The 18,372-nt window shown below is 44.6% G+C and overlaps 1 protein-coding gene across 1 annotated transcript in view; it reads right to left on the reverse strand.

Annotated features, from left to right (window-relative positions):
* RTN1 (reticulon 1) overlaps positions 1-13,080 on the reverse strand; it is a 121,119-nt gene extending 108,039 nt beyond the window's left edge. The window contains exon 1 of the mRNA XM_075753316.1: positions 12,453-13,080. Coding sequence (XP_075609431.1) covers positions 12,453-12,642 — 190 coding nt within the window. The 5' untranslated portion in view covers positions 12,643-13,080. The remainder of the gene's footprint in view (positions 1-12,452) is intronic.
* Between the last annotated feature and the right edge of the window lie 5,292 nt (positions 13,081-18,372).

Below are 18,372 nucleotides of genomic sequence, written 5' to 3' on the forward strand. Positions count from 1 at the left end.
GACAGCAACGGCAAAGAATAACTTGTAAATGCAGGGTTGAAATTAAGCATACTGACTGCAGTTGTTTATGTTTTTTCTGATGTTAGCTGAAAGTGGAGCTATTGCAAAAGAAATTCTGTCCCCTGGGAAAATTTCATATTATTTTCAATTTTCTTTTCATCTCAAATCAAGCGGAAACAGAAAACCTTTCTATGGAAGAGAAAGCTCCACAGGAAAAATGTTTGGAAATGTTGAAACACGTTGCTTCAGCAAATTTAGCAATGTCAGTAGAGACTACAAATAACACATGGTATTCCCTCTATGTTGTTCAGCTGGAAGGGTGAATGCCTTTACAAAACATAACTAAGAATCCTTAATACGAGTTTAAAAGTGAAAAACAGGTGGAAAAAAACCAACTATCTTCATGCACATAAGTAAAAATAGCTGTCCTACATTTTTCAGGAGAGAGCAATGACTTTTTGGAGTCTCCGCCTGAGAGGCCCCACAAACTGAGTCACCGATGATGAAGCTGAGACTCGTTTGGAGCAGCCTGGGCCTCAGCAGACCCAGACCTAGTTCAAATGCACCTGCTGGGACTATTTGTAAGACCCTTTACTCCATTGTCCATCAGTTGTCCCATCAGCAAAATAGTAATAAAGGCATCTACTTCCTTACACCTCCCCAAAATGCAACCTGAGGAGCACGAGCTTAGTCTTGCATTCTGCACCTTCCACTGTCTCTTGGAAAGCAAAGGATGATGTTGGCAGAGAGCTGGCCAAGAGAAAGCAAATAGAAACACAGAGACATTATAAAGCAAGTCTCCAAGTACTACAGTCTTGCTAAACTCCTAGTTCCAGTAAATACCAAAGACACAAGTGGGTTATGAGCAGGGGAAAGGGAAAACTGACCCCTAAGAAAATGCTGGAGGATGTGACATTTCCATTTCCAAGATGTTGCTGATATGCTGAAAAATCCCTTTTCTGCCCATTTAGAACAGCTGGAACTTCACTAAAATCAAACCCTCCCCGTGAAACATTTTTTTTTTTTGCAAATCAGCACATTCTGCAGCACATTTTTCCTGCCTTGGCAAGGAGGAAGGCGTCAGGAGTTACCACTCGGCTGTGATGATACCTCGTAGGAACAGTCAGAAGAAATTCCTGAAATCCTTATTGCTGAAGCTCAGGCTTTGACCGATATAGCAGAGGGACCGTGTCCACTCACTGCTAGCAGCTGCAGGCAATTATCTGCAGGCTGAGATGGGAAAACATGTAACATATTTTATGCAGATGTCAGACTAAGAGAACAAGTAGTAGAAAAGGGAGCGACCAAAGCTGCACTTCTGGGACCAGTTCACAGAACTGTGTAGAAACAGTTTGAGATTCATCCTGTGCAGATCACATTAGAAATTATCTTGATGACAAAGGAAAAAGAAATGAAGCTATTCTGTGCACCTTCCTACTCTTTAGGGTGCAATCAGAGCACATCTTCAGCACTGCTATTAGCATTCCTCCACCAAAGAAATCTCAGTAAAGCATCGAGCTCACATTTTCAAAGATGATGCTGGAAAGCTTCCCAGATTATATATTTTCCTCTTTAATTTATACCTCTGAGGATAATGCTAATCAAGGAGGCAGTGAAAATGGTGAAACATCCTCGGACCCAGGTTGATTTATTAACAGTGGTTGCATTATTCTCACTTGGAGAACGATGCTAGTATCCCAAGCTTCCAGAAAAAAAATCTTGTTTGCTGGTAGGTTATCAAATACAAGCTGACAATGTACTTGCACAGCAGATATGCATAAGTGCATTGCACAGTATGATTCATCTGCAAAACATCTAGCATGCTAGATGCTCAATTTAAACTAGGTTACAAGAACGATTAATTAAAAAGCAACAGCAGAGAGAGAGGGGGGAAAAAAAGAAGCCCAAACTCTGAAATCTCCTACCAGGAATGATATATTTTCTTCTCACTCTTTGTTCAGCCCTCTCTCCTCAGGTTGCTTTTGAATAGAGTTTGGATGGCATAGGGACGGACAACCATGTAAAAGTACATGGAGCTAGACGAATATTACAAATGCCATCTTCATGGCCTGGCAGATCTACCAAATATTCCAGGGATTATACATGGTCTGTTTACCACGTTCAAAGTGAGAGCAGATTGCATATATTTTACACAGCATAAATCCCCAAGCCTGTCTCCTTAGCTCTGACCTGAACTTCTACCACACAGCAACTGAATTATAAAGGCTAATGTCAGAAAGACTTTGGAGGAAAAAAAAATTCCAAAAATGGCAACTGGCTTTTACTATGATAGCTGCTCAGATGATCCACCATAATTTCCAGTGGTATTTTTTAGAGTAGGAAAAAGAAAAGAAAAGAAAAAAAAGAAGAAAAAAAAACAACAGAAAAAATGTGCATGACATGGCAATTCTAAAATAGAATTGAGAACTTTGCAGGCCAGAATTTAAATTTATGTGTATTTGGAATAAATGTCCTACTATAAAACCAAATGTGGATACAGTACATTTCTAAACTGCTGCCCACCAAATCAGGGGAAACATATGAATTGATTTGGGAATAATTTGAAAATATATACACTGCTTTCTAAAATTTTGACTATTTTTTAAAATATTATTTTAATCTGTGTATCTCTTGTTGAAAGATTTTCTTGTCTGAAGGCAAGTTTCTCAAAAAATTGATATTTCAGGAACTTTGGTCCTTTTTCCTGGCATCAGCAGAGACAGGTGTGCATTTTCAAAGGGAGAGTTCCTATTTCACCCATATAAAAGTAACCCACTTCTTACTCAGTGACTCCACATCTGTGCATGCGACCAATTATTTGCCTGCTTGACTTTTCAATCCTGTATGCAACATACCCACGTTACACACACACACAAAACTTTTTAAGTAGAGAATTAGATACCACCTACTAAAGATCTACTCCAAATTGTTCAGTGATGTAAAAATCCTATTTTGCCTGTAACCAAGATGCCACTTACCAGCCGTTTTGATATAAGGATTTCTGCTTAGTGAAAGTGATAAACAGAGCTACTGCACAGAGGATCCAAAATCTTATTTTCTTTCATAAACAACGTGTTCAGAAGAGGTTGAAGCCTCTGGGATTTCTGATTCTCACACATCATCTTGGAGCTGCACCTTTGGGCCCAACACCTTTCCTACAAACTAATTTTAGTCTGAGAATCACAGATTATATACACAGACTTTCAGGATAACCAGGAGGCTCTGAGAAATCAATTCTATATTCAACTACAGTGATACTTTTGCTAGAGCAGTACAGAATACAGCAGTAGAGAAACGTGAATGCTGCATTATGACTTTTTTAAAGAACTGCAAAAGCTGCAAAAGAGAGGAATCAGCCTTAGGTTTAGGTTAGCCCCACGTCAAAGGCAACTGTCTCAATTAAAGTTTAGTGCACAGCAATATTGCAGTTTAGAGCATCTATTTGGTCAATGATGTTTACCGAAGATATAAACCTTTGTAATAAAAAGGAAAAAAAAATCAGCAAAGTGACAAACATGGTACGTCCTAAGACACAGATGAGCACTAACCAGAAGATGAAAAAATGGTGAGCAAAATTAGGATATAAGTTTTTATAACTTTTATAAGGGATGGGAGAAGGCATTTCCCTTTTTACTACAATCAGTCTGCAAATAACATGATTACTGTTCATACCATACAGCTACACCTGCACACAGAGCAGTTAAGCCTCCTGTTCAGCTGAAGAGCACATTTAATTTCCAGTGTGTTGCATTGCGCTTCATTGCTGAAGTCAACAGGAATGAAAATATCCTGAAATGCAAAACATGTCCTACGCATATGAGCAGCAAGTGCATCGCTTTTGCCTCTCAATTAAGGACATCAAGGGAAAGACCTAATTAAGACTTATTGGCATTCAGACCACCCTGTACATCAGTAGTCACTGGAGAGATGGGACCCATGAAACCTCATTACACCCTCCCACAAAGCACAAGGGGATGCTGCTCCATAGATCAGAGTGGAGATGAGACGCTGTGACCTCCGGGTCTGCCTGCTGCAGGTTTTCACCTCCTGCTCCGGCTGCGGCCTCGGTGCACGTTCCTCACACAGGGAGGGGGATGCCGCTGACCCAAATGTGGGTGAACACCCACACAGTGGTGGCAGACTTAAGAGTGACTTTTAGGCTTTGCTCAGGATCTAGCCCTTTGCTCTGCCAATGAGTTTGGGATTAACAGCATTTCCAAGCAAAGCTGCTCTGCTGGCTATGTGCGTGTTGGGACCTATATGGTGTGAGGGGGTCCCCACCTCCCTGGCATGCAAAATGCTGTCTTTTGGTGGGTGTAGGCATCTTCCCTGCATCAGCCTTGCTACCTCCAAGTTGATGGGCATGATTAGGCCTGAAAAAGGCAAAACTCCCTTGCTGATTGATAGCCATAAATGCAGTCTGTATCTCCAATTCCTTTACAGGTACCCTCAAGTGCTTTTAGGAGCAGGGGCCAGGCCCAGCAGAAGAAAAGCACTACAAACTCTGACAGCTCGGGCTGTCTGCAGTGCCTCTCTGCACAGCTGTGCTGCAGAGGCTGCACAGGGTGAGGATTTTCAGGCTCTTTGGTTGGGGATGTCATTCAGATCTAGCAGCGAGGAGCTCCTGTCCAGCCCCGTGACCAGAGGCTGTGCCCTGACACCACAGTCCTCCTCCTTGGCCACAGGGTTCACCCAGGGATGCCTGCATGTGCGCTCAAGACATGGGCTGATATTTGCACAGAAAAAAACCTCAGAGACAAGAGAAGCACAAGATCCCCAGGGGCTGGGAGCAGGAAGGTTTCCAGCCTGACAAGGCTGTCCCATACATTTGCTTTTTACTGGCCATGGTTAACAAGCCCTTCAGTGTCTTTAAAGCTACCAACAATAAATCAGCTGCAGTTAATAAATTCAGCACTGCTGAAAAATAAGACATAATTCATGCTCTGAATGGCAAAGTAAAGCTTTGAGCTGACATAACTCTGCGGTTCTGCAGAGTCACTCCGGCGCAAAAAGCATCCTTCAGCAAGCATCCTCCCATAAGCATCCTCCCGCACTTCATCCTCACCTGTACCCAAGCAAACACCCCACTGCAGCACTGCATCCGGGACGGGAGTCACTGCTACACGAAGGAGATGTTGGGAAAGCTGCAGCTGTTAACGGCAATTGTGTCAAAATAATCTCTGAAGAACCAGCTACCTTTTCTGATATGAGATCTCATGATAATTGAAGGCTGTATCAAGGGCAGGTGTCTCATTACAGCAGTGAAAGAAATAGTCAAAGAACTCTTTTAGCAGCTGTTATTTAAATAAAGATGGAAAACCCCACTTTTAAGGAATATTAAAGTATAAAGCCAATGCTTATGAGATAATACTTTAGTATTTGAAAGAGACAGCCTTATGAAGGCAATAGTAATTTCCAACAATTTTTAGTCTCACCTGGACACACACAATAGATCAAAATAAACAACAACAACGTTATAATGATTTTCATTCCAAGTTTTCAATGTCTTTAAATGTTAATTTCCACAGTGCTGTAATGAGATAGATAAGTGCTGGTGCCTCCATTTTACAGACAAGTGACCTGAAGCAGTTTGGTCTAATGGGTAATAAAGACAATTTATCCATGATATATCTTCTATTTCATTTATCCCTAAATTCAGCAAAACACATGCTCACCTTTATGCACATGCTTAAGACCATCCTAATTTTTTAAAGCACTTAAGAATGTGCTTATGTTCCGTATAATTAGGATCTTAAATACTTTATTGAAACAAGGAGGACTGAAATAGGTGATTAAGGTCCTCTCTATATCAAGTCTTGTCTTGCAGGTGAGTGCCAAGAATTTATTCTCACTGTTGAAGGTACAGGGTTTCTTAGAGGAACAGGCTGACCATAAATCAGAAGTGTCTTAAAAAACCAGAATACTACATGTGGGGTGTGTTCGTGCGTGCTGAATCATGCCAAGTCTACAGCAGCACATATATTTACTTTCCCTAAAATAGAAAACTAATTACAAATTATGCTTCATTACTTGAAACATGGTTTGCTATGTGACGGCCTTCTTTTCTTTTGAAAAAAACAACAAACAACCCAAGAAAAACAAGAACCCCCAGAATTTTGTAAGCAGCCTTGATCTGGCAGTAGGAGAACACAACATGAAAAACAGACACAAGGACATAAATGTTATCTTAAAAATGAAAAAGGTTTAGTGTGTGCTTGGCCCATTTTAGAGGTACCAACAACTTAGGAGGGAAAGTGAGGCAAATTCCTAAGAAGTCACCCATTTAAAAACCTCCATTCCCTGTTGATGATGTGGACCTGCAGCACAACTCCTTGGGTACTTCAGGAACTTTGAGCTAAAACGCATGCATGAAATAGGTAGGTCTTGAGGCCAAATCAGGTCTCAGGGCCTAAAGCAGAGCCAAACGGTAGTCCTGAGCATCGCGGGTCAATCCAGGCCACACAGTTGGGCCAGCATCCTTTCGTGGGACAGTCTATGAAGGCATGATAAACAGAGCTGTGGGATCTGCCCAAACTTTTCCAGGAGGACTGAGCCAGAGGCAGCACACAGGCATTTGCTGGGGTCACTATCACCCGGCAGACTGAGGGCACACGCTCAGTGTGCACGTACTGCACACTACAGTTTTGGAGGGGGAAATAAGGTGTAAGACATGTCATTGAATGGCATTTCTAGAGCTGCAGAAAAAAAGGAGGCAGATGTGCCTCCCAGGACCCTTAGAACAGTGAACCACCCAGCCCAGGGGAGACTTGCAGCCCAGGAAATACTGCAACACAAAAAAACCCAATGCTTGCCGCAACTGGGACATCCAAAGCCTCTCCCCTCCATGCTGTTCTCCTCCTCCCCAGCCTCTCCTCCTCAGTTCCTTGCCTATAAATAAAACATTTCATTACTGAGCGATGAAGACTAGAATAAGGCAGGTGAGTCACCCTTCCTGGTACTACTCTGCTCTTTCATCTGCCTCATCCTCTTCCTCAATCCATTTGCAGCCCTGAAGGCGGAAGAAATTTCATCAGCATGGAAGTCAAAGTGGGGATGGAGCTACCTGCATCCCTCCGGGGAACAGGGCAGAGACAGCTGCATTCTGATCTGTGTAGAGCTGAGAACTAGATCTCTGTACAGATTTTAAACCAGGACATTTTAAACACCTCCAATAGCACTTTTCACCCCCAGATGCAGAGCACTTGCTGGAGGAGCCCAACAGGAGCCATTGCTCCTACTTTACCCAAGTGGGAATGAATGATGGTATTTCAATAGGAATTTTTTTAGATGACTGATTGTGAGCTGGGACAAAATGGCCACTTTGTCAAGCTTCATGAGAATTACAGGAAAAGAAGGATCCAAGAAGAAATCCACTGTGGTTCTATCCCTCTGCAAAATTTGCTTGCACCCACAAAACCGCAGGGAGTGGGGAGAGCCTCCACCAAATGATCTCCATTGCCTTCACTTCACACCAGTATGTCAGAGGTTTTGAAGGACTAATCCAGGGAACACAGAAAAATTAAATTTAATTTTCTAAATCAGGAAAGACTAAAATGTCAATAATAGAATTGGTATGAATATGTACTCTTCCAAAGTGAGACTAAATCTGGCCTCAGTTGGCTAAATCTGAGCAAGATTGTCTGACAGTTGAGGACGTATTTCCAAACAGCTGCTCCGGCTCCCCTGTGGCACATGCTTAAGTCAGTGAATCCACCCTATCAAGACTCCTTCTACTTAATAACTTAATAAATAACTTAACTTAATAAATCAGGTTTTGGATCTTGGCCTTTACAGTGCACATGGCCTTGAGCAGTACATTGCCACGGATGCTTAGGGAGGGGGACCTCTTGCTAAAGCAATACTTGGGAAGGGGTGGGAAGGTCAAATGCAGCGTGTTCCCATTGGCCTTGGGGAACATGCTGCATTTGGTTGTGCTCTGAATTCTCCAAAAAGTGTCAGTGCCAAACCCAAGCAGTGCAGACATTCACGTTCATACCCACTTCTCTCCACCCAGGTGAACCACAGGGCTGTCAAGCTGCCTTGAAAACCATTAAACACCTCTCTCATGTTGAGGTGTAAAGCTGCCAGTAACTCACCCTCTCCAGTAACTGGAGAGAAACAATAAACTGAGATTTAGAGGTGAAGCATTATCAGTACAAACACAGGCTTATGCTAGGAGCACCTCACTGCAGTCCCTTGCTGGCAGGGGGTTGGTGGGTTAGTTCGTAGTGAGAGCATGTGGGTACACAGCACACATTTTCAAGCTCAACCTCTATGAATCATGTGAATTAGAAAGGTTTTTTAAAAATGGCTTTACTAAAAGCACTGAGCCTAGAGAGTCCGTCCTTGTCACGGAGCAGCAGAAGCCAGGACCACTCACGGTCTTGTGTGCTACATCTACACCCAGCAGAGCATAAAACACTCCTGGGATTTGGTATCTCACTGCTCCTTGGCAGGCAGAGGCTGTTCCTCAACAAATCCGCCTCATCCAAGCAGCTTGTAGTTCCTCCTTCCCACCTTGCCTTGCTGGCACATACCACATGGGTGTGTTCAGTCCCATAATCATAGGACTTTCGTGCCACTGAGGCACCCCGGGGGAATCCCAACTAGCCTCTGGCTGCTGTTCCAGAAGGGTTCCCATAGGCCATATTTGCCATCCCGTTGTGTCCCCATAGACACGTCCCAGTTATTAATGCCATCTCCTGTGGCACTGGCCACTTCTCCTTTGGGCAGCTGAATCCTACCTGCGACCTGTCTTTGGAGGCAGCTGGAAATGGGTCAGGATTGCCAGGGATGTCCTGACTGCTGTGGCCAGCCTGAAGGCAAAGAGCATCCTGGCATGAGTATCAGCAGGCAGGGCTCACTGGCAGCTCTCTCAGTCTTAGCTACATGGATGTAGGGGCTGCCTGTACCACTGCTGCCTATAAATCACCCTACAGATACCCACAAATGCACAAGGCTGCATACAGCTTCCCAGATCCTGACACAGGAATCACCATTCGTATGAGTTCCTGCCCTTTTCCCCCTCTTTTTCCCCCTAAGCACACCTGCACTATAGAGGTACAGTCCATTCTTACATTTTGCCATTTCTCTGAAGGAAACCATATGTATTTATCCTGGGAGATGCCTGGTAGACTGTGTAATATTTTTGGAAATAATTCTTTTCAAGGAATTTTAATCACTGTTGATGTATAAAAATAAATAACAGAATATGTGACCAGATGGTGTGTTGGGTGACATGGGGCTCTCTTCACCAACATGCAACTGCTCACCAGCCTTTCAGGACTGCTTCAGTCTCCAGTCCTTGCAAGAGCTGCCTGCAAGCTGCTCTCACCCTGAACCAAAGTCATCTTTGGGAAGGAGCGAAACACTCCATTTGAGGGAGAAAAGCATTTTCAGCAAATATAAAAAGCAAGAGAAACTGCTTTGTCCCTGCCCAGAAGCTACTGAAGTCTATCTTCACTCCTGCTCTGCAGGAGGAGAAACAGATGTGGGATCTGCAACTCCTTATTGCCCTGATTTTTCTTGAGAAATCTCCGAGCATTCCACTCCTTGTGGGAATTTTTCTGCAGTCCCAATCATTGCCGATTTTGGTTGATCTGAAGAACGGGGAGTGAAATCCATTTCTTTTCATCATTCAGAAACCACTCACAAGGTTTTGACACAAAGCCAGTTTGGCTCAAAGCCGGGCCCATGGCCAGCTTGAAAATATTCCCGAACCTTTCAACAATCCCTGGCTGGTTTTCAAACTTAAAACAAAAGCTGAGATGAGGGAAAGTTTGCAAATTTTTAGGTTGTATAAGAAAACTTCTGTACAACTTGTGATAAATTCCCACCATTTATTTTCAGTTATTTTCATGCTGGGAGAATCTCTCAGTCTCCAAACCCTGTTCTTGCCTCAAAGAGCATAACTATGTTTTTCACCAAAAAAAACTGCTCTGAGAGGTGTGGAGGAAGATATGGGATGTGTTGGGAAATTACCTGGAAAACATACTGTCCAGTTCACTCTTGTTTGGATGCATTGTTCCCGGTCTGAAGTGTCCCCAGGCACTCCATTGTATAGGGAGTCTTTTAAGTTTATGGCAGTTTATGGCAGTGTTGTAAGTTGCTGGAGCTAGGTATCTCCCGCTGGGTCCATTCCTACAGCTTAGGAATACGCAGGAATCCCCCTCAGAGCAGGAAAATTAAAGAGCTTTATGAAATACTTGACAGGTTTAGATATTCAGCAATATGACAGACCTCTTATTCAGCAACTTAAGAATATTTAGTCGCATGGAGACAGCAGGGAAATTATTTACTTCCCCTGGTGAAAGGATCAGGAGCTGTAGCTGTTGAGGTAATGTGGAACAGAAATACAGGTGCTGCAGCCACAAACAGAAAAGGAGACTGCATGCGCAGGACTGCACTGGTTGGGATGCTGCTCTGTCTGCTGTGGTCGGCTAGACACACACAGCACTACATAACAGTTATTTTATTAAACAGGGAGAATAAAATGGGAAATGTTTAAAATATATTACTACTCTTATGATATTGCTAATTTGACAGACTGTCAATCCACAGCTAGCAAACACCAAAAAAGATCTGTATTGCTCACTTTATCTCCACCTTGCCAGAGTTTGACACATGCAAACAAACATGTCTAAAGCCCCTTTGCAGAGGATTCAAAAAGCCAAAAAATATTTTTATTGCTTCTCTTTTTCCTTTTATTTCTTCTTTCCTTTTCTTCTCTTTCTTCCTTTCATTCTTTCATTCTGTCTATTCTGCATTCTATAAGCCTGAATTTACAGACCAGGTTAAGCCTGACGAAGCCTTCATTATACGTAAGCAGTATCACAGTCATTCAACTTAATGGGGATTTACACAATTTAAGAGACCACCCCTCTTTGTTCTGTACATTAAGATTCAGCATGGCCATATTTTTATCCATCAGTGAACAACAAAAGCTCACAAGATCCTTTCCCCCTTTTTCATGTCATTATACTGTTGAAGCAACCCTAGCTGGGGACCTCAATCCTGTCCCTCTTCACACACACACCCCCTGCACCTAGAACAGCCTTACATTACAAGCCATCTGCCTCTCTCCAGTAAAAAGTCACGTTTCACAACCTACCACTCAGATCAGCGAATGAGCAGCACATCAGCAGATTTGCTGCCTGCCCAAAGCTACAAAACAGCAAAACATTTCCCACATCAGCCGATGGGCGTTAGATCCCATTTTACTACTGAACTCAGTAGCATCAAGCAGACAGAAAAGCACCAGGGAAACATCCATGTTGAGAGCACACACATGCACAGCTGCACACTCAGACCCTGAAAAAAACATACAGATGGGTATGAGTGGAATAATACATGTAGTCACGCAGACCGTGTTGTTTCTGGCCAGCTACTCTTTGTGCTGATTGACTGGAAGGGATTAGAAAGGACTCAGCCCAAAAATGCAGTTCCTAATGCTCCTGCAGCTATTGCATAATGGAGACCGATTCCAGTCCCAAGCCCTGACCCTCAACTTACTCAAGACAAGTTTAATGCTGTCAGGCTGTATAATGGAAACATCTACTTCCCAGTGAAGAGGAGTCTAGACAGGATCCATCAGCTTCCCAAGACCTCAGTTATTTGGTTATTTGAGTTCTTTGACAGGAAGCAATGGGAAAGAAAGTAGGGAAGTGTCACCAAGAAGGAAATAGAGTCTTTTTTCCCCAAACATTTCTACCGGGAGCTACTGGACACTGAAGGCTTCTGGGGTTCATTAACAGATATACACTTGCTCTTAATACATCCACTAAAGAAATGAACTCTAAACCAAGAGAAATCAAGTACACCCCGAAAGTAAAATGAAAATCAATGAACGGCAGACCCTAGCTAAACTAAATGCACCTTAAGTCAAATGCACCTAAAAAGGCAAAAGGAGGAAAACACAGCAACTAAAAAGTCCATGATTAAGTGGACATGTCTCAAAAGCATGCAGAAAATATGTAACACTTCAGAACAGGCACTCCATTAAAAGCTACGTGTGGAAATAACAGAAGGGGCCATGCAGGAATTCCAGGTGCACAGGGAACATCTGAAGTAGCTCCTTTGAGATCTGTCACTCCAGATGTGTACAGGTGTACAACAAATGAGGACAGAGCCCCATCAAGTCAGGTGAAATCAAATGCCCTCTAACATTTAACTGAAATCTGGATGCCCAGTGCCTACCAAACTGCAAAGAGCTTTAGGGAACTTGGCTGGGTCCTGCATCCCCCCTCCCCCACATCAGCAAAAAAGATTATTTGCAAAGGCCGCAATTGCTCATTATTTTCTGTTTTCCTAGATGAACTCACTAACTCGTTAGTAATGTTTCCAAGCAGCCAGGCTGGGAGACGAACCAGGGAAGGGACGGGGATGAGACAACCAGGAGATGCTGCTGCCAGGCCCCCTTTGTTGAGCATCCCTGGGTACCCCTCGCCTTTTACCTGGGGATGCAGTCGCCATGGCAACGGGCGGGTGTTCCCTGGCGGAGCCGAAAACCAGCTGTTCCCGCTGCTGAGCCCCATCTCCATCCCGCAGCGGAGCCCCAGCTGCATACTGGTCCGCTCCGTCCGCAGCCCAGTGCACCCCAGTGCCCGCCAGCAGCAGGTCCTGGGGGTCCGGCGGGGCTGACATGCTGCTTGCAAGGCAGCCGCTGGTCTCCGGCTCTCGGGCTGCGGCGGGAACCACCGAAAAAGCTGCGGTGGCCGCCGAGGGCTGGATGGTGCTGCGGCCGCGCTGGTGTCTGGCCGGCTGCGGAGACTCGGAGCCGCTGCTGCTGCTGTTGCTGTATCTCCACTAGCGCTTATTACGCAGGTGAAAATGGCTTGTTTAGTTGGAGCCTTCCAGCCCTTGCGTCACCCTGTGGCTGGCATATCACAGGGCAGGAATCTGCCAGCCTGGCTGCTGCTCTCCCCCGTTTAACTGCTTCAGCAGGGTAGGCATCGGCTTGTGTGTATAAGGGAAGAAATGCCCCCTTCCAGGCAGGCACCCGCCCCCCTCTCCTCTCCTGCGCTCCCCCACGCAGCGCGCATCCCCCTTCCTCTGCATCCCCTCCTCTCTAGAGCATCCCACGGAGCGGCGCAGCTCCTCCTGCACCTCCAGGCTTGGCGGAGAGGGGAAAGACAGCCCACGGCAAAGCGCATCCTAAAAGCTCCCCATTCCCCGCTCTCTCCACCGGCCCCCCAACCCGCACTCTGCTCCCAAGTACCTGGGTTTGTTTACCCAGTTGGCTCCTTTCTGTTTGCAGCCACACCAGAGAGATGATGACAGCTTATTGCATCTAAATGACACTTGTCAAAATAAACTCACAGCAGGTGTCTGTGTGCCTTTTTTTGGGTTTGTTTGTTTGTTTTTGGTGTTGTGCCATTGTATTTGCTTGCTTACTCTCTCACAGAAGTAATGTGTGCTTAGAGGTGATGGGAACTGTCAGGGATCCTTGCTGTTTGTGAGAGCAGCAGTGGCATGAGTTATAGCAAAGGAGAAACTACAGGGCAGGATCTGTGACACTTCCCGGGTGTGCTGGGGACCAGTATCCTTGCCATTCTTTCACAGATGAGGAGACAAAGTCAGGTAAATGGTACGGGATCACTCTTGCACTGCATGGAGCTCCGGCACTGACAGGTCAAAGAAAGAAGTCTACTGTCTTGCAGAAGGACCTCTCTCGTGATGTGACAAGTCAAGCTATGAAGTGAAGAGTGATTGCCCCAGCCAGACGACTTCACCCCACCCTGGCTCTTTGCCTGTTGCTGCAACAGATCTTTATGTCACAGAATCCCCAGGTATGCTTCAGGCCCTCTCCAGCTCCAGCATGCTTATGCTTGGGTTTGAAAACTTACCATGTTTCCACTCTCTCCATGCAAAGGGGGGGGGAAATTCAGGGTAAGTCCACACTGCAAGATGAAGAGTCTTAGAAGTAGCATCCAGCATTTCCATTTGTGTTATCTTCCCAGGGAATTGCCACCCTAATCCTCACTCCAGTCTAGATCTATTTCTGGAAGCTATCTTGCTGCTGCCTGAGTCCATGCTGTTCAATGTCAGCTCCCTGTGGCCCTTCAGAGATGGGCTTCTCAGCACAGTGGGGTAGACCAGGGACAGGGGTGTCCTTTTGGAGGTCTGCAGCCAAAGCTGTCAGTGTGAGCAACATGCTCAAGATTAGCAAATCACACTGGAAGTAAAGTGACTGGTGTGAATTCAGATAAACTCTATTGTCTCAAGCTCTGAGTGGCAAGTGTGATTTTAAACAATAAGATATCATTCTGATTGGGGTTGCATGGTACAATTCTAGCACGGAGACACTGTAGACTAACACTAGCAAAGATTTGACTTTAAAAAGGGAAATCACACAGCTGTTTCTGTATTGCCCTGGAAAAAAAATCTTCAGAAGTAGCTATAAACCAAATGCACTGTCTTCTGTCCGCCCTGTAAGCTGTGGTGCCTTGTGGGACAGCTTCTGCAAACATGACTCATGACACACCATTGTCAAATGCACTTGTACACACAAGGTCCTATGGACTCTTGAGGATCTGCCTGCCCTGGTAGCCACACTTGAAAACTTGTGTTATAGGTTGGTGAGTTAGTACTTAAGGTAGATGTCAACAGACAGTGTGAACCTAACCACCAGTAACTTTTCTTCTTGTGAGCTCCCTAATGTGATTAATTACTGAAAGACAATGACATCAAACCCACTTCTCCCCTTGCTATGCTTTGCACCCTATTTCAAGATCAGCAATTATTGTATAGGTCATTTTACTTTCAGGGCAACATATGCTCTAACACAGCAGGCAAGACCATCTGGGCTAGAACAAGAAAACTACTCCAAACCACTTGGCTGAAATACGGCTATCCAGAGGGTAGAGACTACCAGGGAATCTCCTATTGAGCCACTGCTTTGCAAAAACAATGACAGACATAAGTGTCACACAACATGGTCTATCGAATTCAGCTTTACTTGTGAGTTATTTCCAGGTAATCCATACTCCTGAGATAGACAGAAAACGTATCTTTGATAACAGCTTCAAGCTTTTTGATTGAGGAAAAAGCTGCCTGAAGCATGCAGCCCTGCTGAATCCCTCCTTGTGAATGTTGACTCTCCTGTAACTCACACATAAAGCATTTATTAATTAAGCATTATTTAACACCTTCTTGGAACAATGGTAAAAATATGCCCTCCAGTGTGTTCAAGCCGCCTTATACACACAGGCTTATTGGATTTTATTTATTTATGTCAAGATAGGATGGTGTTTGCTGCAGTTCAGTAGCTTATGATTTTAGCCATCATGTTTGTATTGCCAAATCACAGAATCACAGACTGGCAGGAACCTCTGGAGATCATCCAGTCCAACCTCCCTGCTAAAGCAGGGTCACCTAGAGCAGGTTGCACAGGATTGTATCCAGGCAGGTTTTGAATATCTCCAGAGAAGAAGACCCCACAGCCTCTCTGGGCAGCTTGTTCCAGTCCTCTGTCACCCTCAAAGTAAAGAAGTTTTTCCTCATGCTGAGATGGAACTTCCTGTGTTCCAGTTTATGCTAGTTGCCCCTTGTCCTGTCACTGGGCACCCCTGAGAAGAGTCTGGCCCCAACCTGTTGACACCCACCCTTTAGATATTTATAAGCACTGACCAGATCCTCTCTCAGTCTTCTCTTCTCCAGACTAAACAGACTCAGCTGTCAGCACTTCCTCATATGAGAGATCCTTGTAGCCCTCCGCTGGACTCTCTCCAGTAGTTCCTTGTCTGATCCCACACCTAAAGCTCACCTCATGAGCAATGGAGATAAATTTACCTAATGTGTAGTTCCCCCTTTGGCACACACATAACACACCACATCATGCACAGTATATTGTCTGATTATGATTCTGGCAAGAATCTGGTGACTTAAGTTACTATTAATGATGTTAATGATATACAGTATGTTTTCAAAAATATATCTTCCCATAGATCTTAATACACATCCTTGTTCAGACTCTCCAGTTTTGTGTCCATCACTCTCTGGGGTGGCCCTTTGACACTTTTTGTGTGAGTCGGTAATGGACTGGAGGGCTCAGGAGAAGGCCTGTGAGAGCACCGAGCCCCTGACAGCTTTGCTGTGTGAGCAATATGCGATCACAAAGGTCTCCTGATAATGCAGCATCATCAGAATGTGTGCACACATGCTAGGAATGATTCATTTCTACAGACCAAAAAGGTCATCATGATCTGAAGGCTGCTGGCATGAACACAGGCAGTGTTACTATAGCAAAAGACAGGAAAGAATGTGGACTGTGTGCTCTGCTTATTGAAGAGAAATGGGGACAAGCAGGGATAAGTACATAAATAAAGCAAAAAAGTCGGGTTTTGCTTCAGGGATCCCAATTGTAGTGCAACCCAGGGCTTTATTTCACCAGTTTCTGTACAGTCCCCAGGTGACCTGGAACAGTCTCATGCAATACAATCAGCCCTGCTCATCACCACGCAAAGTCAGGATGGAAACTAGAGGTTCAATTTCAAATGTAGGATACAAATCCTGGGCTCCGACTGACCATCACCATCACGGGTGTGGTACATACATTTCTGATGGCAAAGCTTTGGTTTGCCAGGATGGATGAAAGAAAAATCAACTGGAACAACAAGACAGATACTCAGAACTCTTGATTGATCCATCTTTGCATGCTTGTACAGACAACTTTGAACTTGGCACAACCTGGGCTGTCATGTATAAGGTTATGTCACTAGACATTTTACAGGCTTTTTTAATATCCCCGCAAGAAGATCAGGATGGATGAAGATTTAATCAAATGTGTGCTTAAGAGAGGTGTGAGTTTAAGTAATACTCGACACAAAGGATCAAAGGTGATTTCTTTCTGTTTTCAACAAATTTACAAAAGCTCCCAGTAGTTTGTATTGCATTGTGTTGAAAACTGACTTGCACAGGGCTCATCTATTTCTGCTCATTGGTATTTAATTCTCTCACTCTTCCCTTTGGCCATTATAAGTCTCTGAATATACGAAGTCTGAAAACGTATACACACAAATTGCTTCTCTTTCCTTTATAGTCCTTTGTGCTCTGGGGCTGATGTATGCTGCTGGGCCAAAGTAACTTTGAACCTCGAGGGGATTTTTGGTCTCAGATGTAACATTACCGGCAAAGAGCAAAGGACCTGGCAGGGTGTATCAACTGATTCAGCAACAGAAAAAAATCATCTCCTCTTCCTTGAGGTTTTATTCTTGAGGTTTTAGAATAAACAAATTTCAATAGGAAAAAGCAAAGAAAAAAAAAAAAAGAGACTTTTGACATAACTGGGAAAACAAAGATGAGTAAAACAACCTCCCCCTACCCCATAGCAAAGACTCCAGCACTGTAGCAGCTATGGTCTGGTTTTCAGTTGACCACATCTGCACTGCAGACCACCTGGTTTCCACGTGTGTCTCACATCCTCTCCCCCAAACAAGCAAACCTCTGGGAGTGCGTGACAGCACTGCCTGGCCAGCGTGCATGAATTTCCTTCCACAGCATGCAATCAGATCTCATTCAGGCACAGCCAGGTAGAAACCCCAGGAGCCATGCTGTGGGGTAAATCAGGCACACACCTGCCCTACAAGGCAGGTGACTCCCAAGGCAAGGCTGGATTCCTGGTGAGAATAACGACTCCCCCTGGCATCTGGCAATGAAGCAGGGCCAGGCAGCCTCTCCAGGGTCCTTTTCATCTACTCTTCCCACTGCTACAACTGCAAAGGTTAATGCTTCAGGCTTGTCTGGAAATAGGTACCCTAACCTCCTACAGAGCTTCAAGGCATCATCCACCTGCCCGCTTCTCCCACAGCACTGCTTTATAACCTGGAGTAAGTTTCTGCATCAGCAAGTGGGTCCTAGATCCAATTTTCCTGCTGAAAGCACAAGCATCCCAGTGCCAGGAAAGCAACAACAAAACTGGTTAAGACCAGGAAAGACAGAAGTTTGAATATGGGTGTACTAAAAGCCTTCCTGGACAAACAGCTGTGTAGGGTGTGCTCTCTTTTGTAGTGAACGACTGCAGAGATGAGACAGGTACTCTAGTCCAAAAGTGCAGCTCTGAAAATGATCCCCTGGAGAGGGCCATCTCTTACCACATGCTGTAAAATGAGGAGATTGGTTGAACTAGGGCCACCAGTAAGTGCAATTTCAAAAATGCCAGAGTCTAAATAGTAGCATTTTTACTGTATATTGTGTAATTTAACCTTCCTTCACTTTCAGAGCTCACAGCCACAGTATTTAGCAGACAGTTCATTGCTCTGAGGTCTGCCTGGCTTTGGTCGTACCACAGCAGTATATAAAGTCCCTGCCTGGCCCTTTAATTCCCACATCACGCCAGAGCTTTCAGCATCTCTAGCCCTCCAGTTGTAATGAAAT

The sequence above is a fragment of the Balearica regulorum genome, chromosome 5 (genome assembly GCF_011004875.1).
Source record: "Balearica regulorum gibbericeps isolate bBalReg1 chromosome 5, bBalReg1.pri, whole genome shotgun sequence".
Classification (NCBI taxonomy): Eukaryota; Metazoa; Chordata; class Aves; order Gruiformes; family Gruidae; genus Balearica; species Balearica regulorum.